The 24,093-nt window shown below is 38.8% G+C and overlaps 1 protein-coding gene and 1 pseudogene across 1 annotated transcript in view; both read right to left on the reverse strand.

Annotated features, from left to right (window-relative positions):
• The window catches only part of LOC139101421 (uncharacterized), a 164,765-nt gene that overhangs the window by 114,734 nt on the left and 25,938 nt on the right, over positions 1 to 24,093 (reverse strand). The window contains exon 3 of the mRNA XM_070654558.1: positions 553 to 754. Coding sequence (XP_070510659.1) covers positions 553 to 754 — 202 coding nt within the window. The remainder of the gene's footprint in view (positions 1 to 552; positions 755 to 24,093) is intronic.
• LOC139113782 (uncharacterized) lies at positions 20,392 to 24,085 on the reverse strand (annotated as a pseudogene).

The following is a 24,093-nucleotide window of genomic DNA, read 5'->3' on the forward strand; positions in this document are numbered from 1 at the left end:
TTTTTGCGGTATTAAGTTATCACTCATCCTTACACTCTTTTCGTTCAACTCATCTTTTTGTGACACTTGTGATTCACTCAGAACAGATCAATCAATCTGCTGACTATCATTTCGTAGTACGAATCAAGATAACTCACCGGTCTGCACGCGGCGTGTTGAGCCTCGTGCTCAATAGATCGGCAGCTTCTCTCAGTGCGCAGCCCGTATTAATTATTATAGTTTTACACGGCAAGACAAAATCAATCAGTAAAGCAAGCGAAGAATCAATACATAGTGCGAATACTCAATTCAGACATTGTGCGAACACTCATTAACTGCAGTAAAACTCATCTTATTACCACATGCGTGATCACTCGCTTTCTGCGTGACCCCCCATAATCGAAGGGCATTTCAACTACCTTCTCGATCTAAGAACGATCTGGCCACGGTCGCACTTATCATCTTCGCGTCGTAACAATTGACAAGTTTTGTACAACTACTTTAGGAAAATAGTATAATAAAAGTTTATTAAAACTATACTTCTATTATTTTAAATTTAACAGTAAAATTTACCAAAATATCTTTTGTAGTCATGGTTTTTTGTTTCAAATAAAACATTCGGTTGTGCACTATAATTAAAAAAGTCAAAAGACATTATAAGTTGTTCATCTGATTTTTTATTCAATGGTATCTTTGTCTCGCCGTGGAGATATATTTTTTTCAGTTGGGATACACATAGACGATTTCCGCACTCTGTAGAATTTGGTGGATTAAACTGAAACGTTTAAGATGCAATAAATTAATATTTTATTTATAATATACACAGGATATGTCATACTGAACAATTATTTTCTCTAAGGTAAGTAGAACTTGTAGACAAGCAAAATAATCTAATACCAATATGCAATATTTGAAATTATAGAATTAATAATAATTATTCTTACTAAGCAAATAAAAATAAGCCAATCAATTCACCTTAAGTATAGTACAACAATATAACGGTAATAAATAGCAATGTAAAAAGTGTAACAGGTAATCATAACAAGGCAATTGTAACAGACAACAATCAGATTAAGAGATCGGTCAGTTGCCAAGCATTGAAAATCAGCCATGAGTCTATCAGTGGCTAAACAACAATAATCGCCCAGTTATTACTTTTTCGCGAATAAATGCTCGTCCAATGTTAGATTGAATAGATCATACTATACTTCTAGCGCATCGATCATTTAATACGACGCTCGCGTTTACTTTGTTGTACAAATTAAAAAAACAAGTTTAGACTATTAATGGAAAAGTGCAAAACGATATAGGACTTTTTGACTCGTCTCCAGAAATTTTACTTATCCATAAGAAATTATCCGTTTATTATGCGATACCATGTATAATTGTTTGAAAACATAATTATTTAAAGTATTAGGTGTACAACTTTGCTTCCGCCATCTTTTTCAAAATTTGGGGTTTTTTTTTGTAAAAAAGTGGTTATACATTTACAATTCAAAGTATTGTTTATCGCTGATGTTATGTATTTAGGAACAAAAAAAAAAATTAGGTGACAGAAAAATAAAGAATATATGCAAAGAGTAGTCAGGTTAAAAAACATAAGTTACGTCGGTAGCCCAGTTGCAACTGTTAGCCATCGTCCGTCAACAGCTTTCCTGGCAACAAAAGTGCGAGCGACTTTAAAACGTCGCACGAGATAAACGTGTAGAATGCATAAATTACCTGAGAGAGAGAGAGAGGGAGAGGCTGAGGGAAAGGGAGAGGGAAAGGGAGACGGAGAGGAAGAGGAAGAGGGTGAGAGAATATGTATGTGTGTAAATGTATATGAGTGTGCATGTGTTACTGTTCACGATTGCCGCCAAAAGAAAATTAACAACGTTTGGCGATACAGGCCGAACTTCATCGAGTTTACGCCGAAAACCAGTTAACGTGTGTGTATGTATGTGCGAACAAACAAAAGAAAGTCGCTAAAAGACAGTCGCGAAGAGTTGATCGCTAAACATAGAACAGAGTGTTTCCAGATTTGCTTACGAGCCACTGGGCGTAAACTCTTTTTCCATATATAAATAAATGTTCTCACATTAAGGCTGGTGTTTGATAGGAAAATAAAGTTTTATTTTATTTCAGTAGCAAAAAAGGTATTTATTGTAAATTGAACAAAACAAGGACTTTTCTTAAGTTGGAGACTCTGAATTCTCTCGTCAACATCTAGATTATACTAAAAGATAAAATATTGAATATAAGAAATTAATAAAAAAATAAATATGCATGCCTTATCTCACAAAATGGCGGACAAAATGGCAGAATATTGTAGAAAACAGACTTGTGGTCAAAATTGGCAATTTACTTCTAAGAATCAAATGTTAGAAATAAAACAGGCCCTACCAATTAATGAGAGCCAGAGCTACGTCTCCCGGGGGGAAACCAAAAGAGTAATATTCAGCAGGCCCAATCTCACGCACTCAGCAGCAGAATAATGGTACTTGGCAACGGCACGGTTTTCACCTGCCGGCCTCTCCCTGGTCTACACCAGACAATACAGTAACAAAAAAGACTTTCAGATTACGCAATCTGGCACACGGAAAGCTCTCTATCTAGTCGTTTATGGCACGCAAAAATTACACGACCTGGCACACGGATTCACTTCTCTATCTCACACGTCTCGATCACACCTAACTAACATCCGCACTGACTAGCGGCAGCCGTTGCCAACCGAGCTGAATCCGCCAATACCAATGCTTCCCGATGGCCGGCCAATCCCGACGCAGCCCCGCAGCCTCCAGTGCAGCGCGCGTATTCAATTTTATCGAAAGTCTCAACAATAAATGTTCATATTAACATAAATAAATCGTCGTTTGCACCCTACAAACTATGCAAGCTGATAACTTTGCGCTGGGCAGAGCCGCAACAATATATTGGAAAAAAAGTTAATAGTGGAATGACGTAATTTTTTTAGACAAAAGCAAGTTTAATTTGATGGAAAGAAATGGTAGAAAACGAGTGTCGTGGAAAGTTAGCAAACTATTAAATCCTAAGGATTTACAAGAAACAGTGAAGCATAAAAGATATTCCGTTATATTAGGTGTACAAATAAATTTCCGCCGTTTTTTATAAAAAATTGGGCATTTGTTACAAAAAAACGGTAGCTGTGTTCTAATCAAAGTATTGTCCGTCGTTTGCCACTACTTTTTGCCATCTTTCAGGCAGCATACAGATACCGCGTCAGAAGTTTTTTTCACTTTTTGAGTTTATCCACGAATTGATCCAATTTTTCGTATCGTCATATGATGTGAAGTGCTGTTCAGACAAGCCATGCGTCATCGATCAAAACAAATGAAAATTAGATGGAACAATGTCTGACGAATATGGTTTGGCGGGTGGGGTAAAACTTCCCAATTAAGTGTTTACATATAAGTCTCGACAGGCCTCAGTTTATGTGAAATTCAATGTCCTTGTTTCTGAATCATTCCCAATGATTTCAACCGATGTGAAACTGCTTGTTAAATCACTTTTAATGTAAGTGTATATTCTTCTTGCGTTTGGCACGAATCTTCATTAAGTAATTCTTCTAATTCCGCGTCGTCGTACACATTTGGCCTTCCGCTAAGTTCTTTGTTTTTAATCTTAAAATCATCGTTCTTGAATTTTTGAAACCACTCAAAAACTTCTTTCACTTAAGGCAGCTCCACCGTTTGCTTCTATAAACAATCGATGCGCCTCAGCTATAGATTTCTTCAAATTAAAGAAATTAATTAATAGTTCCCGCAAATGACGCTTATTTGGTTTAAAACTTCTGATAAAAATTAACTAATATGTCAAGGTTAAATTGTTAACAGGTGTTTAATTTTACGACAACGACGTTTTAAATAACAATTTTAACCATAACTTACTGGTGGGGCCAACTTTGATCAAACAGCGGAAACTTATTTATACAGTCAATAGTTTTGGGATATAATTCTACTTGCAGCGTTGTTAAGGATTATGCTAGGCCTTTTCTGGAAAATTTCCATCGGCTTTCTAATTCTGTCATCTTTTATTAACCAGCCAGCGTCTCTCGCCAGATCACATATGCAGCAGCATATGTGCACAGTTTTCTTAGAACCGTTCGTGCCTAATCTCAGGGTATCTAGGGTTAAATTAGTTTTCCCCCGTATTCTGCCTCGGCACCGTAGCGCTCGTTACGCTACGTTGCCGTGTGTTTGGCTATGTCCGTCGTGGGACTTAATCGCGGGATGGTCTTTTAGCCGGTCCCGCGCGCGTTTTGCTTTTATTAAAAAAGTTTTTGGATTGCACCACACCCCAAGTTCAGGAAGAACGGTTACTCAGTCTGGCATCCTACGGTTGTTTGGCTGATATGATGCTGTTTAAAAATGCATCGTTACAGAATTAATTTTTATAAACTATAAAAAAAAATCTGAAAATTTAGACAACAAAAGTGACTGAATTTTTAGATTTAATGTCTAAAAATAAATTTGAAACAATTTTGTTTTAATATTTAAAGATTTTTTCTGAAAATTCAGAAAAATGACACGTTGTTTTAAATATTTAGAGTTAATGTCTAAATAATTAGATACTGTAAAAATTTTTTGAAAATTTAGAGAATAATAATGTCTGAATTTTCAAATTTGAATGTCTAAAAGTAAATTTGTGGCGGATCCCTCCAACGCTACACGTCGGATGACGCCACCTCACACATTACCAACCGTGCGAAGAAGAAAGCAAATTCTAATCCCACGGCCTTTCTTCTAATAATTATCTACTCCATGAACGGACTTTGTCTCGGGACTTCCCCGACTAATCTTCCGGGACTCTCCCGATTTACTTTTCTTTATACAATAGCTCTGTAGGCTCGTTGCGTCAGTCGAGCCCTCAGAGTCCTTCCGAGTTTCATAGCGAGCACATCGCTGAGCTGTCGTCTTCCACGACACTTTGTATTTTATACTCCATTCGTTTAACCGCGTTCCAGTTTGTGCATCGAGTGCATACGTGCGAAATACTCTGCGTACTCAAGCCTGGCCAGGCCCTTTTGCGAATCACAAATTGCGAACTGCGAACCACGAATTGCGAACCGCAAGCTGTGAACTGCGAGTTCCTTGCGTCTGCTGCCGACAGCATTCTTCCGCCGTTGCGGAATACAGATAAGTGAGACGCGGTCCATACCGACCGCTTTTATTTCCTCAAATGAGAGGATCGCTTCTTTTTATAATTTGTATCTTGCTTTTCATTGTTTTTATTATCGCTTGTTATTTTCTTTATTTGTTTGTTAAATATATTTGATTTTTGTTTATAAATTATCAAGTGTTTGCCTTTCTATCTTAAATTGTGACCCCCTTATTCTGCGCGACTTGTAGCGCCGGCTGGACACCGTCAACGTCCACAAATTTAAGACAATTTTGTTTTATTAATCAGAGATTTTCTAAAAATTTAAAAGATTATTCAAAATATTTGGAGTTGATGTCGAAATAACTAAAGAAAACCTAAGTGTCCTTCGCGATTCGCAGTTTTCTACCTTGATGCTAGCAAGATTACTACAGTCGCGTGCATTACTAGCAACCTAGTACTTTATTCCGTAACATTTCATTGAGCAAAATTTATGTCGTCAATTATAATTGTTATAGCATTCGTATTTTTGGTGCTTGATTGCTATGATAGTACATTTTGGTATTGCTATTGCCATTAATTACAGTAAAATAATTCCAAACAAGACGATTGTGGTTTTATGGTCTATGCAAGTAAAATTATCAGGTAAGTAGAATTTATTTTTGTATCATATTTTTTCATTAAATCGTATCTCATGGAGAATAGACAACGTGCGTATTCACAAAAAGTTAAACATACATATAATAAGCCTTCCGCATTTGGATTTTTTTTTGCAGATTTGTACGTAAAAAAAGAATAAGTGTACGTGATACAATAAATTACTTGTTTATTAAATATTTCAATCATGTTTACATGTCACTTTTATACATATAAAACTCAAAATCTTAGAAGTCATTTAAGATATCGAAAATCTCATCGTCATTATGCAACGTCTCGTCTGGATGGATACTTGTAGTAGCGTTCCGCTGCTTGATCTAAAGGATATTTTAAAAGGTCATAAAAGGCATGCACCACGCGCGCTTTCACCGCGCGCGCCCACACCTGTGCGCCTGCGTGCCGTAGACTTCACAGGTTCCCGAGTATTTACATTAAGTTTTTAAGAGTTTGTTGCAATTTGGATATGGGAAAATCATCGCACAAGTCCCGTAAGAGAAGGCGTTCACTCTTGGAGATCGTATTTCGGCCATGGAGGAAAAGTTGTCCCGCATAATGGACATTGTCTCGAACTTGCCCATGGAGGTTAAGGCTTCCCGTCGGCACGTGACATCCACGCCGTCACCTCTTCCGGCACCGTAAGAGGGCCGGGAAGATTCTCTGTCGGACGGCGAGCGGCCGGCGTCGGTTTGTGGGTGTACGGTCTTTTTTTCATATTTAGAAAATACAGGCGTACCGTCACCGCAGCAGTTAAATGTGTACAGTATTGCTGGATCTGTATTCGAGTATACAGGCGGCATGATGACACATCCTTTCTCTCTTTTTTGGCAAATGCTAAGAGTCTTCCTTTTTCAGCTATGAGTATTCCTGAGGAAGATGAACTTCTTCCGTCGAACTCGGGACCGACGGAGATAGAAGTGGGTGTTTTAACACGCGAGTTGTTCGGCCCAGAGAAAAAGGTCGAGAATCTTTGCTACAACGACTTTCTAACGCAGAGATGGCGTACCTTAGTTTGCCAGGGACTTCCTGGAGAGGATCGCCAAGTTCTTTTTAAAAAGTTTGCCCCGCCGAATTCGTTGAGTTTTCTTAAAGCTCCGGTTCTCAACCCGGAATGCCAGGCGGGCTTAAAGAACAACGCGGTGATTAAGCGAGATTTTTTTTTAGCTCGCAATCAGAACCAGGCTGGTGTTGTTCTGTGTGGTTTAGGGGATGCCCTGTCTAAATTTTTGAAGTCTGACTTACAGGCTTCAATGAATTCTAGGGCTCGTTTGGCTGTTGCTAAGGTCAATGACAGTGCCAAAATGTTAGCAAACCTTTTCTATTGGCTGTCGGTGTCTAGACGGTTGCAGATCACGTTTATCTTAAATCGGGTGGCGAAATCGACAGCGAATGCTTCTCCGACAGATAATTTTTATTTGGAGAAATCGGGGTCTTGATAATACCCTTGGTATTATCAAGACCCCGCTGGTTGTACCAAAGCGGATGCAGCAGCCTACAAAACAACCAGCTCAGCCTTTCTCGAGCAAGTCGGGAAACGCACAGGCTCCTGTGAAAAACTCGAGAGCGACCTTACCGAGGAAAACAGGGGTACAGCATGACCGCAGGTCGCACTACCGAGCCTGGTCCCGCTCCAGGAGGTTTTAGAGGAAGTTCAGTTCAGCGTGGATGACAGGCTCTCTGCCTTCCTACCCCGTTGGTGTTTTCTGTCTTCGGACCCGGCTATTTTGGACGCTATTATTGGGTACAGGCTACCTTTTATACACCAACCTTCTGTACAGCGAACAGAGCCTTCTGTTCATTTAAGCCAAGCTGAGGAACGGATTTGTTCGCGCGAAATAGATAGGCTTATGAGGGAAAGCGCAATAGAATTAGCTGCGGATGGTGATGATCAATTCTTATCTTTATTTTTTGTTATTGAGAAGCCTTCAGGTGGCTGGAGGTTTATCTTGAATTTAAAGAAGCCCTATGAGTTTATCATTACTCCTCATTTTAAACTTGAGGACTAAAAGACGGTCATCCGCCTTCTTTCTCCAGGGGACTTCTTGGTTTCTGTAGATCTGAAGGACGCTTACTGGCTTATAGCTATACACCCGAATAACAGAAAATTTTTACGTTTTCGGGGCCAGCTCTTTCAGTTTAAGGTATTACCTTTTAGTTTGGTCTCAGCTCCGTATATTTTTACTGAATTACTTAAATCTGTTCTTTATTCGCTTAGAGAAAAAGGTTTCCGTTCGATTGTTTACCTTGACGATTTTTTTATTTTAGCATTTTCTTATTCCAGCTGCCTGGAGAATGTTACCTCCACGATCAACCTTCTGTCGGAGCTAGGCTTTGTAATTAATTACGACAAGAGTGTTCTCGTCTTTTCCAAGTTTTGCCGTTTTTTAGGTTTTATATTTGACACTAAACAATTTTTGGTCTCAATTCCACCTGATGAAAGAAATCATCTTTTAAAGCTTATTAATTCTTTTCTTTCCAGGAAGAGTTGTAAGATTCGTCTCCTTGCGAGTTATATCGGGTCTTTAGTTTCTATTTGTTCAGCGGTTTAGTACGGCATGCTGCATACGAAGATCTTGGAGAGAGAGAAATTCTTAGCTCTGGTTTCTGCCAACGAGAATTTTGAGGCTCAAATGTTTTTCCCCCCTTCCATCAGGGAGGACCTTCTGTGGTGGGGGACAGTTTTTGAGAACGTTACACAACACAACAAGATCAGATCAGAACGCTTTGCGTTGGAAATTTTTACAGACGCCTCTTTTAAGGGATGGACTGCAGTTTGTGGTAGTAACCGGACGCATGGCTTCTGGTTAACAGAGGATAAACGAAACCATATTAAATATCTGGAGCTTCTTGCAGTTTTCCCACTCTGGGAGCCATGAGACCTTGCCGTTGGTAAGTGGGCTTAGCCGGGAAAACGGAGGGAATCGCGCCCGTCACCAACTAGTTTGGTGACGGACGGGATCCCGTCGCCTGCCTCATGGCGAATAAAAGAGCTAACGGGGTGTACTCTGCTGAATCAGCTTAGTCCGCCCCGAGTGTGACTGAAAAGGATCCCTATAAACGGGCTCTCCTGTGTGCATGGGACTCTCCGCGAGGAGAGTAAGAATGAATGTAAAGTCGTGGGGCAGGTTGTTCTACCGGGGATCAAGGAGTGGCTCACCTAAGCCAAGGTGTTTAGACCGTGCCGAGAGCTGCGTAGCGCAAAAAGAGCTGCGTCTTGAACGGTTACTCCTGGATACCGGGCGAAAAGAAAAAAAAACAGAAGCCCCGGGCAACGCGGTTCTGTCCGGGTGATACCTCGTTTCCGCGACGCTCGTGAGATCAAAATGAAACCAAGCAAAAATTTTAAGTATTTAAATATAGTTAGCACCCTCCAGGGCGGGGCTTCTGAAAAGAGCCATCGACCGGAGGAAAACTTTGGGGCTGGGGCGGGACCCTCGGAGGAGCGTCCAAAAACCAAAATTAAACTAAGCGAGGCTGCGAAGCGCCGACTTAGGAAGCAGCTGCAGGGATAGAAGAGGGGCAGCAAGTACCTCCCTTGGATCAACCACAGCTGCTCATGAGGGAGGGGGCGATGGGGCCCGGCCTGGGACGTGTAAGCGGACCAGATCGGACCACACAACTCCCAGTCCCAATGACTGCCGGGGCAAGAGACTTAAGGTCATTGACCAGGGATCATATGCCTAGGCAGCCATGAAGATTGTCAGGCTAGCCTTTGTATTAAAGGGCTATTCTGACAAGAAATTGGGAGCTGAGGAGGTCGCCCGGATCAGGAAAGTGATCCGGGAGAGCATCCTCCAGCTCCCGGAGGGCACGAAGGCTCCGACCTTTTCCAGGTCATGAGAAAAAGACGGAGCTCTCGTCTTTGCCTGCACCGACGGAAAAACCGAGGACTGGCTAAAAAGCTGAACCTCGGGCTTCAAGTTGGAGGCGGGCCCTCTGCGTGTGCACCGGCGGGGGAAGTTTCAAAGCGCCACCGCCTGGTAGTGCACGTAGAGAAGCCGGGACTGTCTGCCCAAGAAGCCTTGAGGCTCCTGGACAGACAGAACAAGGATCTCGGAATCGCGGGGTGGCTCGTCACCCGGGAGAACAAAAGGGGAGATGAAACAGGTTCTTATTTCGCTTGCCTGGTGGGCGGGACATCGCTCAAGGTACTGGGAACCTGTGGATTCAAGCCCTTCTGCGGGACGGGTCGAGCGGTTGTAAAGCTGCTTGACAAGAACCGCAAGGAGGGTCCTGACAAGATGGGTAAGACGGTTGGGAAGGCTGGACAGGCTTAGAAATAGCCGAGCTCGGCTTCCCAATAACCCAAATTAACTTGCATCATAGCAAAGGCGCCTCGGCGATCTTAGCCAGGAGCATAACTATGGTGAAACAAGAATCGGATTAATACAAGAGCCTTGGCTCATAAATAATGCTGTAAAAGGCTCGGGAGGATGTGGCAAATTATATTATGTCCGCTCAAGCACCAAGCCTAGAACGTGTATTTTGGTCAAAGGACTTAATGCAGTTTTAGTTCCACAGGTCAGCGGCGGGGACCAGATGGTGATTCGGATCGGACCTTGCAAAATCGACGGGAGGACTAAGGATATGTACAGTGACCGGCAATAATGGCCTGTCGCACTGCGGCGACGGCGGCTTCCGCGCGTGAAATGGGGTAGTGTGCGTAAGGCCTCACCGCGGATCGCGTACGTGAAACGCGGAACGCCAAAAGGAGCGAGAGGACGGGGGAAAATTTGGTGGGAGGCGTTCTCATGCTCTATCCCGCTCGCGACCCGAACGTGTGAGAGAAAAAGCATGAGTGAACGCTAAGAAATTATTATAGGCGCACAAGGATAGAAATATATCGCAAGAGTACGCTATTAATTCTAGCGTATACTTTAAGACATTTCGCCACTTTTGACAACCGAAATTAAATACTCATGTTACTTATATTATAAATATATATTTTTACATTACGTATAATTTAATTTTGGGATAATTTTTGTTTTCTGTCTTGAGAAAGACAATTTTAAATGCCTTGTCTTTCTCAAGACAGAATATTACGCGAGTAGGTAGGTCTTGGGAAGAGAAATCAAAAAGTCCTATACGGTTTTGCTTAATTTTTATTCGTAAGCGAAATAAAAATTTATAAAATATTCCGCGAGTGGGAGCGTACCTTTAAGGAGGAGTTAACGTTGCGAGTATAAGCCCGATCCATGCTGTTTGAAAGACATGAAGAATCGCGCGAGCAACACAAAGGCGACGACGCGTAAGGCGGTGACAAGAACGACGCGCGAGCGATACGAGGCGACAACGCGTAAGGCGGCTTCAAAAACGACGCGCGAGCGAGACGAGGCGACAATGCGCGCGTGAGGCGAGCCGACGATGTGTGACGAAGCGAGGCGAACGACGACGCGCGAGCGAGAGGAGATACCAATTTTAATGATATAGATAACGTTACGAATTTAAAATTAAATAATTACACGGAGTAAATATAACTATCTTTTCCTCACCACCTATCAAGGTAGATAGTACGACGCGTTTTTTTTAGAGTGGTTTCCTCGGTAGGCCTAATCCACTGCAACAACTCAATGCAACAATTGTTCGAAGTGTCTTCCTTGTACCTGTAGGCAAAGTTCGGCTCTCCGAACAATTTGTTGCGTTGCACGTTGTGCCATATCGGGCGTCACTGTATCGAAGGCCGCTATAATTGCAGCACGAACCTCCTCCACAGTACCTCCACGCACGGGTTCTACTTGAGCTTTTATATGGCCCCAAACAAAATAGTCCAGCACGTTTAGATCCGGTGAACGTGCTGGCCAGGTAATGGGTCCACCGCGACCCATCCAGCGCCCCGCGAAACGATTATTCAATACCTGTAGTGCGTTGCGCGAAAAATGCGACGAAGCACCGTCCTGCTGGTAAATTAATCTTAGCCGGACGTTAAGGGGCAGGTTCTCCAAAAGCGGCGGAAGGTCGTTTTCTAAAAAATATGCATACCACTCCCCATTTAAACGAGGAGATAAAAAATACGGTCCAATCTAAAAGTAACAAATAACAGTATTATAAGTTTTGGTTGCATATAAATAAATTAAATTTTTTTTTTAAACTATTTACAATTTGATCTCCAATTATACCCGCCCACACATGTAGCTACCACCGATACTGGAAAGCGGTGCGCCTAATTGCACGCGGATTCTCTTCAATCCAAAGGTCGAAATTTTTGGAATTAAAAATCCCATTTGGAGTAAACAATGCTTCGTCCGTCCATAATATGAAATCCGGAAACAACTTATTTTGCCTGCATTGAGCCAAGAATTCTACACGTATTTTTTAATTATTATTCTACAATATTTACGTACTTTGAAAATATACGGTATTTTTATTATTATTTAAATATCGGTCGGGCAATTTGTTAGAGCAGCGCCGAAGATGTTTTTAATTTTTACTTGTTTTTCTCGATTGCCATGTGCCTTGGTAACGTTAATACTTATTGCGTATCTACCGTGCAAACATGAGTTACACAGCGAGTGAATACACGGACATGATAATTTGCTATGGTGCCGCGGGTAAAAGTGCACTAGCCGCAGCGGAACTTTACGCGGAAAAATATCCGGATCGCGAACATCAATCGTATCGCACAATTATTAGGTGCGTGCAACGAACAAGAGACACGGGATCCGTGGTTCCTCGACAACGTAACGTTGAACGTGCCGTACTTCGAAACGTTGAAGACGAAGAAGAAATACTTCGCAAATTTGAAAACGATCCAAGAAGCAGTATTCGTCGTGTAGCGCGAGTGCTCGGTTTACCAAAAGCTTTGGTACATTGCGTTGTCCGAGAAGAAGGGTTGCACCCGTATCATTACCAGCGGGTGCAACAGCTTCTTCCTCGAGATGAAGAACAGCGCGCTATATTCTGCCAAGGTATTATTCTTTCTGTTACGTATATTTTCAAAGTACGCAAATATTGTAAAATAATAATAAAAAAATACGTGTAGAATTCTTGGCTCAATGCAGGCAAAATGAGTTGTTTCCGGATTTCATATTATGGACGGACGAAGCATTGTTTACTCCAAATGGAATTTTTAATTCCAAAAATTTCGTCCTTTGGAGTGAAGAAAATCCGCGTGCAATTAGGCGCACTGCTTTCCAGTATCGGTGGTAGCTACATGTGTGGGCGGGTATAATTGGAGATCAAATTGTAAATAGTTTAAAAAAAAAATTTAATTTATTTATATGCAACCAAAACTTATAATACTGTTATTTGTTACTTTTAGATTGGACCGTATTTTTTATCTCCTCGTTTAAATGGGGAGTGGTATGCATATTTTTTAGAAAACGACCTTCCGCCGCTTTTGGAGAACCTGCCCCTTAACGTCCGGCTAAGATTAATTTACTAGCAGGACGGTGCTCCGCCGCATTTTACGCGCAACGTACAACAGGTATTGAATAATCGTTTCGCGGGGCGCTGGATGGGTCGCGGTGGTCCCATTACCTGGCGAACACGTTCACCGGATCTGAACGTGCTGGATTATTTTGTTTGGGGCCATATAAAAGCTCAAGTAGAACCCGTGCGTGAAGGTACTGTGGAGGAGATTTGTGCTGCAATTATAGCGGCCTTCGATACAGTGACGCCCGATATGGCACAACGTGCAACGCAACAAATTGTTCGGAGAGCCGAACTTTGCCTACAGGTACAAGGAAGGCACTTCGAACAATTGTTGCATTAAGTTGTTGCAGTGGATTAGGCCTACCGGGGAAACCACTCTAAAAAAAACGCGCCGTACTATCTACCTCGATAGGTGGTGAGGAAAAGATAGTTATATTTACTCCGTGTAATTATTTAATTTTAAATTCGTAACGTTATCCATATCGTTAAAATTGGTATCTCCTCTCGCTCGCGCGTCGTCGTTCGCCTCGCTTCGTCACACATCGTCGGCTCGCCTCACGCGCGCATTGTTGCCTCGTATCGCTCGCGCGTCGTTCTTGTCACCGCCTTACGCGTCGTTGCCTCGTGTTGCTCGCGCGTTTTTTCTTGTTTTTCAAACAGCCTGGGTCGGGCTTATACTCGCAACGTTAACTTCTCCTTAAAGGTACGCTCCCACTCGCGGAATATTTTATAAATTTTTATTTCGCTTACGAATAAAAATTAAGCAAAACCGTACAGGACTTTTCGATTTCTCTTCCCAAGACCTACCTACTCGCGTAATATTCGACACATGGGGTGAGACACCCTGTATACAGGGTGTTCCATACCTCATGACCTACCCGGAAGATATGGGTAGTTCTAATTATTTTCAACAAAAAAGTTTCATACTATTTTTTAATTTGGGCGTTTATTTACGAAAAATCAACGTTTGAAAATTTATTATATCTGACCGAGAGCGAGACGATGCGACGACGCGCGGGTGACACGATGCGAAGACGTGCGAGCGAATTTAAGTACAATCGCATCGTGTCACTCGCGTGTCGTCGCATCGTCTCGCTCGCATGATGTCTTTAACCACGCCTCGCGTATCGCCGCACCGCTCGCTCGCGCGTCGTCGCATCGTCTCGCTCTCGGTCAGATATAATAAATTTTCAAACGTTGATTTCTCGCAAATAAATTCCCAAATTAAAAAATGGTATGGGATTTTCTTGTTCAAAATAATTAGAACTATTCATGTCTCCCGGGTGAGTCATGAGGTATGGGACACCCTGTAGCCTGTGTAAATATACAGATCTTAGGAGATAAATAAAAAGTTCTTTAACGTTTTGAAAAAATCTCAATACTTATTGAAAAAAAAATTAATTTGTCTAGCACAAGAGGACAAGAAAGCTATAGATGAGTGAGCGCGATAGGCGACGACGCCATTCGCCTATCGCGCTCACTCATCTATAGCTTTCTTGTCCTCTTGTGCTAGACAAATTAATTTTTTTTTCAATAAGTATTGAGATTTTTTCAAAACGTTAAAGAACTTTTTTATTTATCTCCCTAAGACCTACCTATCTGTATAGGATTTTACACATGGGCTGAGACACCCTGTATATATACACTGCTCAAAAATGATATAGCATAGAAAAATTTTATGCAAAAACTGTCAAACTTTGACTGACGGTAACTCCGCGAAAAATTATCGTAAAATTATGATTTGTTTTTTAATGAAAGCTTGAAATCTCTACTTTAAGATGCTGTAATTGGATTTTAATTTTGATTCATTTCTACTACGATAACATCTTAATATGTGAGAACATGTTTAATGTATTAAAAATTACAAAGTTTAACGAAACGTACGGACTTGCTGTATTTTTTTGGATGGATTGTGTTTGCAAAAACATAAAGTCTGAACCTTTCTCTTTAATTTAAAAAAAAAGAAAAGTTGCTGCGATTTTTTTTCGCAAAAATACAGCAATTTAAAGTGACCCTTGCATTTTAGCATATACCACCGGCATTAGCATTACCTGATGTGCACCACGGGGAGGTTGCTGGTCGGATTTTGCACATTGTTTTTAACGTGCGTGCATGTGCACACACACTTAAAAACGATTTTTTTCAGGGCCCTATGATGTGCAAAATCTGCTGCTATCTTTACGAAAAAAAATTGCAGCAACTTTTCTATTTTTTTAAATTAAAGAGAAAGGTTCAGATTTTATGTTTTTGCAAACAGAATCCATCCAAAAAAATGCAGCAAGTCAGTACGTTCCGTTAAACTTTGTAATTTTTAATACATTAAACATGTTCTCACATATTAAGACGTTATAGTAGTGAAAATGAATTAAAATTAAAATCCAACTACAGCATCTTAAAGTAGAGATTTTAAGCTTTCATTTAAAAAAAAAATCATAATTTTACGATAATTTTTTGCGGAGTTACCGTTAGTCAAAATTTGACAGTTTTTGCATAAAATTTTTCTATGCTATATCATTTTTGAGCAGTGTATATATATGTATATATATATTTGTTTTTTTTAATTTACCTAATATTCACCCCTACATGTGTACAAAATTTCATCAAAATCTGAATTCTCGAATGCGCAACGTTCTTTTGCGTTAGCAACAAAAAATTCTATAATACTCTTAAATAAAAACCACGTTACTGTTTTATGTAGATAAAGTATGTGAGAAAGAATTTTTGCCAATTAATTATACATATACGTTTTATTTTTATGTTTTATTTTTATTCGCTTACTTAACTCCGACTATTTGTTAACTTGACATTGAATTATTACATTAATTTTATTCATTCATTTATGTGTCTGTATTTATAGTAGAAGTAAAAAAAGGAAAATAGATATGTTTACTATTTAATAACAGTTTTCTTTAACTTTAAGTTTTAGCGTAAGAGCGTGTTCATTTTCTGTTTTATTTTATTTCATTACATGCATAAAACAATTTTTTAATTTATGCTTCGCGCGTTTACGCACATCGGCGCTGTCAACTTAAACTAAAACGCCACCGCAGTGAAAAGCCACGATTATGACGAAGAAGAGACGTTAGTGAAAACTTGGCGAGATAAGCAGCACATTGTAAGTTTACGAAAAAGAAAAATAGTTTAGTTGAGTAATAAATATCATAATAAAGATTACACTAAAGTTATTTAAGGCCATCCACTGGCGAAATATAGACACACTGTACAATAGCGTCAACAAGATATCTATTTAAAAATAGATATATTAAACAATTTGAATCAGAAATTACGTCGTATTACATGTTAAGATAAACTTGATTATTTAAAAGATGTGCAAATTGACTTTCGTTTCCGATAGCAGAGCGAGTGGTTGTATGCATGAGCGTGTGAGTGCAGAGAAAAAGGTTTTTGGGTGTTAAAAAGAATTTAGAAGTAAAGGGTGGTGCTGTGGGGATAAAGGGGAAGGTTTTTAAGGAGGGCAAGTGAAGGGAAAGGGTGGAGGTGAGAATAAAAGGAGAAATCTGGGAAAATACAAATCGGAGTTTTTTGGAGGTTAGGTTGGTGGTGACAGGGAAAAAACCGAGAGTAAGACAAAGAAAAGGAGGAAGGTAAGGGGGTAAAGGGGAAAGTAAAAGGTAATAAAGACAAAGAAAAGAAGTTCAGAACAGTTTTGGGAAAATGAGTAAACAGAAGAAGGAAAATGTTGAGATGGGAAAAGAGGAAAAAGGAGAGAAAAAAACGAAGAAGAAAATGAGAAGGCCGGCAAAAGTGGAAATGTTGATGAGGGAAAGGTTCAATAGCTTACCAATAATGGAAGCATGGAAACAAGAGGAAAAAAGGAAAGAAAGGCAGGAGGAGAAAGGTGAAGTAGAAGGACTGGAAGGATTTAGAAAAAGCGTGAAAGTATATAGGTCGCCGGTGAAAACAACAGAGGAGAGTGGTGAAGGAGGAGTAAGTAAGGAAGGCTTTGAGGAAGTTATAAAGGAGATGAGAAGTGGATTCGCAAGGATCCAAGCCCAGATGGAAGAGGTAAGGAAAATTAAGGTGCAGATCAGGAAGGAAATAGAAGATTTAAAGGCAATATGGAGAAAAGATAGAATTAGAGAAAAAAATAGATGAAATGGAAAAGAGAATTGGGGGAAAAAAATATGAGGGAGGTAAAGTGGAAATGCCAGCAGAAATATATGAAAAAGTTTTAGGTTTGGAAGAAAGAACGAGAATGTTAGAAATGAGAAAAGAAAGGGAAAAGAAAGAATGAAGAAGGAATAATTTAATAATAAGAGGAAAAAAATAAAAAGTGAAGACAAAAAGGCGTTGAAGGAACAAGTGGGAGAAATATTTGAAGCAATAGGTGTGAAAGCAAAGATAGAAGACGTAAATAAAATAGGAAGAGTGAACAAAGGAGGTTTTGGAATGGTATGGGTAAAGATAAAAAATTTTAAAGAAAAACTGAAAATATTAAGAGGTAAAGGAAACTGAAAGATAGGACGGAATGGATAGGAGACGATTTGACGGAATATGAAAGAAAAGTGGAATGGATTATAAAGAGAGAAGCGGATAGACTAAAAAGAGAAGGAAAACAGGTGAAGATAGGCTACAAAAAGATATGGGTAAATAAGGAAATGTGGTTATGGGACGATTTGAAGGAAGAATTGAGAAAATGGGATGGAGCAAAAGCTTTTGAAACAGAAGGAAATAAAAGGAAGCGGATAATTGTGGATAGAATAAATGCAAGTTTTTAAAAAAGGGCGAAGGAAGAGAAGAAAAAGAGTTGGAAAAAAGAGGATAAAAGATAAGGAAGGAGGAAAAGAAAAGGATAAGGAAAAAAATAGAAATGTGAAAGATAAAGGGGGTAAAAAAAAGAGGGGAAAAAAGGAGAAAGGGAGGAAAAAGGCAGAGACGGAAAATAGGAAAATGAGAAAAGTTTTCTGGAATGTGGCAGGAGTAGAAAACAAAGATGAAGATTTCTGGAAGGGCATGGAGAAGTGGGACGTAATTTATATGTGTGAAACATGGTTGGAGGAAAAAAGATGGAAGGGAATAAGAAGCAGATTGCCGAAGGGTTACAAATGGATAAATAAGGGGGCAGAAAAGAAAAATAAGAAAGGGAGGGCAATGGGGGGAATGTTGATGGGATGGAAGGAGGATCTGAAAAAAGAAAGAGAAATAGACTTTGAAGATAAGAATGGATTGATAGGGATAAAGATAAGATGTGGGGAAGTATGGTGGAAGGTAGCGGGGGTATATGTGAATGAAAAGTTAGAAAACATGACAGAGAATATGAGAAACTGGATGGATGAAAAAGAGGAAGGAGTGAGATATTTGATTGGGGGGGACTTTAATGTGAGAACGAGAGAAAAGGGGGGATTATGAGACGATGAAAATGAGGAAGAAGATAAGGAAGAAAGGAAAAGGAAAACAAAGGATAAAAAAATTACAAGGGAAGGAAAAAAATTCTGTAAAGATCTGGAAGAAGCGGGATGGGGAATAATCAATGGAGGTACAAGGGGAGATAAAGAGGGTGAGTGGACATATGTGGGGGGGAAAGGGAAAACAGTGATAGATTATGTGGTTAGTAATGTGGAAACAAAAAGAGAAATAATAGAAATGAAAATGGGGGAGGAAGTGGATTCAGACCACTTGCCGTTAATAGTGACGATAAAAAGAGAAGAAGGAAAGAGGACAAGTTGTAAGTATGGAAAGAAAAAAAGTACGAGACTAGACTGGAGTGAGAAGGAAAGGAAAATATTCAAACTGTGGGAATAAACTTTGGAATGCAACGAAATTTAAAACCAATTCTATTTAAAGAACAATAAGTGACTGACACCGGGTGGGACCGAGCCGGTTACCATCGGGGACCGAGGCGAATAAGCTATATGATTTTATCGATCGAACATCAACGGGTAGAGCTGTTACTAATTAGCTATATGAAATTATCGATCTTAAAGTACCCTTCCTCCTTGATTTCAAAAGAGGTGGTGAACCAAGTCTTTAGCGGGGACAAGGGGATCCACATTCTATAAAAGAACGTGCGAAGAAGCGCGAGCAGTTAGTTAGTTAGTTAGTCAGATAGTCAGTTAATTAATTAATCAATCAATTGTGAAAGAATACAGAGCATTGTGAATGAAGCGATTGATGGTCAGAAAGAGTTGTTTGATTCCGATTGAGTTTAAGGAATAATTGAGCGAAAGGATCAAGGAAGTTAAGCTAAAACTTAGAGAAATTGAAAGTAAAGGATCTTTGGAAAGATTGTGAGAGATTTTAAAAATTAATTGGATATTTAAGGTAAATATTTTATTTAAATAAATTGTTATTTGATAATTGAACTTTAATATTTTATTTTGATGTAACTTGATTTTGGTGTCGGAATTGTTGAATTGAAAAGAGTTGAGTTAAATATTATTTATTCCTTGGAGGTGTTTCTGTAGAACCTCGCGGACGAAGAGTGTCGCGTTGGGTTTGGTCGCTTCTTTATGGAGCGCGCGCAGAAAGATTTCCGAAGATTTTCTGCTGCCGCTGGTGAATGAATAATTTAGATTTTGAAATTTCTAATGAAGAAACGCGCCGGTAAACGAGTTCAAATAAAACGACTCCGATACCAGGTCAAGAGAGCCCTTGAAACGAAACAAAATCCTTTCTCCCTAATCCAGAAATGAAAACAAATAACTGAATTAAATAAACCAAGATATAAATTAATTTTGATTGATTTCCAGATCAATTATCCGAATTTTAATATAATTCCTAAAACTGATCCGCGTTTTGTGACTTACAGAAATCTTTATCTTTGTCGGTCCAGACGATTAAAAGCAAAGAAAAAATCTCGCAATCCTTGTCCGGTCCCGGGTAAAGTTCTTAAATGAATTGACTAAAAAACGGACGAAATAATTACATTTATCAGGACGTGACACAAAGGATGGTAAAGTTTAGATTAGGGAAGGAAATGATAGGAAATAAGTAAGTAATTGGGAAGGGGAGGAGAAGAGAAAATGTAGAATGTGTTTAGAGAAGGACGAGAGGTAAGAACATATATAAGAGGAGTGTATAGATTGGGGGAATGAGAGAAGCTGGGAGAAGGTGGTGGAGGAAATTTTAGGAGGGGAAAGAAGGAGGGTAGAATGGTTAGAAACACTGGAACGGACAAGGGAAAAGATAGGTGTAAATAAAAAACTTAAAGAGGATGAAAAGGAAGAAGAAGTAAAATAAAGAGCGTTGGAAGCAGGGGTCTCCTCTCTCTCTCTCTCTCTCTCTCTCTCTCGCGTAATTAATAAGGTAGAAGTGTAAGAAGGCGTAGGTTAAGTTTTAATTTTCAGGATTTGGTATAAAGAAGAAGGAAGATTGTAAAGATAGAATTAAAATAAAGATAAGGAAATAAGGTAAAGCGACAGTTTTGTAAAGAATTAAAGGTGACGAACAGAAAAGAATGTAAAAACAAAGGAAGAAATTATATGGAGAAATGAAAGAAATATAGAAATGGAAGAAAGAAGCGGTGAAAAGTGATATTGAATGAAAAGTCTATATAGTTAAGTTAGGATATGTTATGTTATGTTTTGTTTAGATGTTGAGTATTATGTTGTTATCTGTTGTATATGTTTATATGTACTGAAAGTTTATGATGTTACGAAAGTCCTCGATGTACCTCTAAGGAGATAATAAACACCTTATATATACAAAGCAATGTTTTACATCATAAACAAGTTATTATAGCAATATCGTCACAAAGATTACGTTTTACTTTTGAATTACGTTAAAAACAGAATTCAACTGGTGTTTCAAATTCTGTCCATTTATTCTGTATATATCCACTTTTAAACCACGCATATTTGAATAACTTTTGAAACCGTGGTGACGAAAATTGATGTTATGTCAAGGATTGTAATTTCAAAATATTATTGCTAGCATAAAAATTAATTTTAAAATCCAACAATATAACGGTATCAGAAAAATATTTAACAAAATTTTGTCATAATTGGAAGCCATATACATTTAATAGTTGTAATTTTTCTGTTGCACCGCAAAGAATAGTTAAGATAATAAAATTTGTTACAGAATTTAATCTTGTTTCTGCAATAATATTTGAACAATATCCGCTTCATGCATCTAGTAATTGTGCCATTGATTGTGGTACGGTTTTTGGAAAAAATACTTCTTTTAACCAAATTTTTTTATGTTTTGGTGTTAATTTGCCCGATTTTGAAACAGTAATAAAGATATAAGGCATGTTGAATAACGTTTCCTTCATTCTAGGATCAAATGTTTTCGTAGTCTCTTTGAATACATTAAAAAGAGGTGATAATAATCTATCATCATCAGCGGAAATAGTCAGTTGTAAAATGTAACTATGCGTGGTTGCTGATACAGACTGTACTATGGTTTCTACTTTTTTTACACCTTTGTTTGCTAAAGTACGACCAGAATGCAATTCTAATTAAAATCCACTTTAATCTGAATTATAAACATTTTCTGCTTCATCTTGATTGTATAATAATGCGATTAAATGTACCGCGCCCATCAGCGGCAGCACTTCATGGGCGCACGGCAGCGCCGATTGATTTCTAATCGATCCGTTAATCGATTAGCGGCGCTTTGATGTTCCGCCCGCTCGATGCCGGTTTCGGTGCCGGCAATTGTACGTTGGCACTCAATGTAATAACACGTGCGCGGATTGTGTAACTCAAGACTTACATTGGCAATTTGGACGACTCAACGGAAGCTGCTCAGTTAAAATTGTAAGCTTTCTCAACTTAGAAAAAGGAGCACCTCAGTGTAAACTACAGGCTTTCTCAATTTATAAGAAGAAGCAACTCAGCGTAAACTACAGGTACATCACCGTTGTCGTCTCATCAACGCCAAGAGGTTCAGTAATATTCGCGGCAAAATAGACTCAAAATCAGATAATAGACTCACATGCGATTAATATAATTTTGTGTTTTCTTAATTGTGAACTCATTGTGTTTCTCAACTCAACTGAACTTACGCCCAGTGCGGTATTTAGCGGACACGTTCAACGTCACGTGAACAGAGCGTGAGCGGCGACCGCTTTATTATAAACGAGGTGTTTTGCGTATTCTAATTAAAATCTGTTGACCTCCTCATGTTTTTGTGCATAAATATTGTATATAATAATGTAAAATAAATTCATCTAGTTTTACAAACATTGATCATTATATTTTTCATTGGCAATAAATGTATTTCACTTTTCTTCCAACTCTTCTTTTGATAGTAAAGTTTTTTTGTTACAAATTTTGTTATTTTCCGAGACACAATACCATGTGCACGTTTCAATCTTAATACTTACTTTTTTGAGACTGAAAAATGTGGTTCATTAATTTTTTTTTGTGCTTGCGAAGCTCATTGAGCAATATCAATATCGCAAATAATAAGTTCGTTCTCCAATGTTTTAATAAACTTGCTCAATGTATTATTGTAAAATTTTGCGCAATTTGTTCAGTCTACTTTCACCTGCTTCAAGGTAATTTTCCCAGCGTCGTAGTTGCTGTATGGATGTCACTTGTCTGAATTTTTTTTTTAACTGCTTCAAATGACCTTAATTTTGTTTCACTGCTTCTCCAGTATATAACAGCATGTCTTTTATAGTCATTTGGTATTGTTGCTTCAACAGAGCAACATATAACTTCTTCTGGAAGATATTCTTTATCATTTTATTCTGTTTCAACAGTTTTTGATTCTGGAATTTTATATCTGTTATAAAAATCTAAAATCTTTTCTTCAACTTCAAGTCGTTTACCGTTTTGCATTTCAAGTAATATACGTTCAATTGTTCTTTTTACTTCTCTTTTGTGCGATGTTATTTTACTTCGTGAAAAATTAAAAACACTGAATGTTACATGGAGTAACAATAATACATAAAATGGATTGAAAAGTATCATTTTGAAAACAATTAAATTAAAATATTATTTTCCAATTTTGATTTTATATAAACAGAACTGCTAAATTAATAATTAATGAAAAAACTTTTTAAGTAATTAGATGTATAAATAGGTTTCCACCGTTTGATCAAAGTTGACGCCACCAGTAAGTTACGGTTAAAATTGTTATTTTAAACATCGTTGTCATAAGAACACCTGTTAACAAGTTAACTTTGACATATTAGTTAATTTTTTTTAGAATAGTATATTTTTTTGTGAGCAAAAATGTCAAGTTTTGAACCGATTAAGCGTCATTTGCAGGAGCTATTAATTTATTTCTTTAATTTAAAGAAATCTGCAGCTGAGGTGCATCGATTGCTTATGGAAGCAAACGGTGGAGCTGCCTTAAGTGAAAGAAGTTTTTGAGTGGTTTCAGAAGTTCAAGAACGGTGATTTTAACATCGAAGACAAAGAACGTAGCAGAAGGCCGAAAATGTACGAACGACGCGCAATTGGACGCATTTCTGAATGAAGATTCGTGCCAAACGCAAGAAAAACTTGCACTTACATTAGAAGTGACTCAACAAGAAGTTTCACATCGGTTGAAATCATTGGGAATGATTCAGCAACAAAGACATTGGGTTCCACATGAACCGACGCCAAGAAACATTAAACACTGATTTTGCACATGTAAAATGCTGCTTGCCAGACAGAAACAAAAAGGTTTCCTGCACTGTATAGTCACTGGTGATGAAAAATGGATGTATTACGATAATCCAAAAAGGATGATGGGGACTACCTGGCCATGCTTCAACATCTACAGCTAAGCCAAATATTCATGGAAAAAAACTTTTATTGTGTATTTGGTAAGATCAAGTTGGTGTGGTATATTACGAGCTGTTTAAACCGAATGAAACTATTACTGGGTCTGTCTACCGAACGCAATTAATGAGATCGAGTCGAGCACTGAAGGAAAAGCGCGCTCACTATTACTCCAAACACAACAAAATTATTCTCCTGCATGATAATGCTCGTTCACATGTTGCGGCGCCTGTCAAGACTTATCTGCAAACACTTAATTGCAAAGTTTTACCCCACCCGCCATATTCGCCAGACATTGCTCCAT

The sequence above is a fragment of the Cardiocondyla obscurior genome, linkage group LG03 (genome assembly GCF_019399895.1).
Source record: "Cardiocondyla obscurior isolate alpha-2009 linkage group LG03, Cobs3.1, whole genome shotgun sequence".
In the NCBI taxonomy this organism is placed as follows: Eukaryota; Metazoa; Arthropoda; class Insecta; order Hymenoptera; family Formicidae; genus Cardiocondyla; species Cardiocondyla obscurior.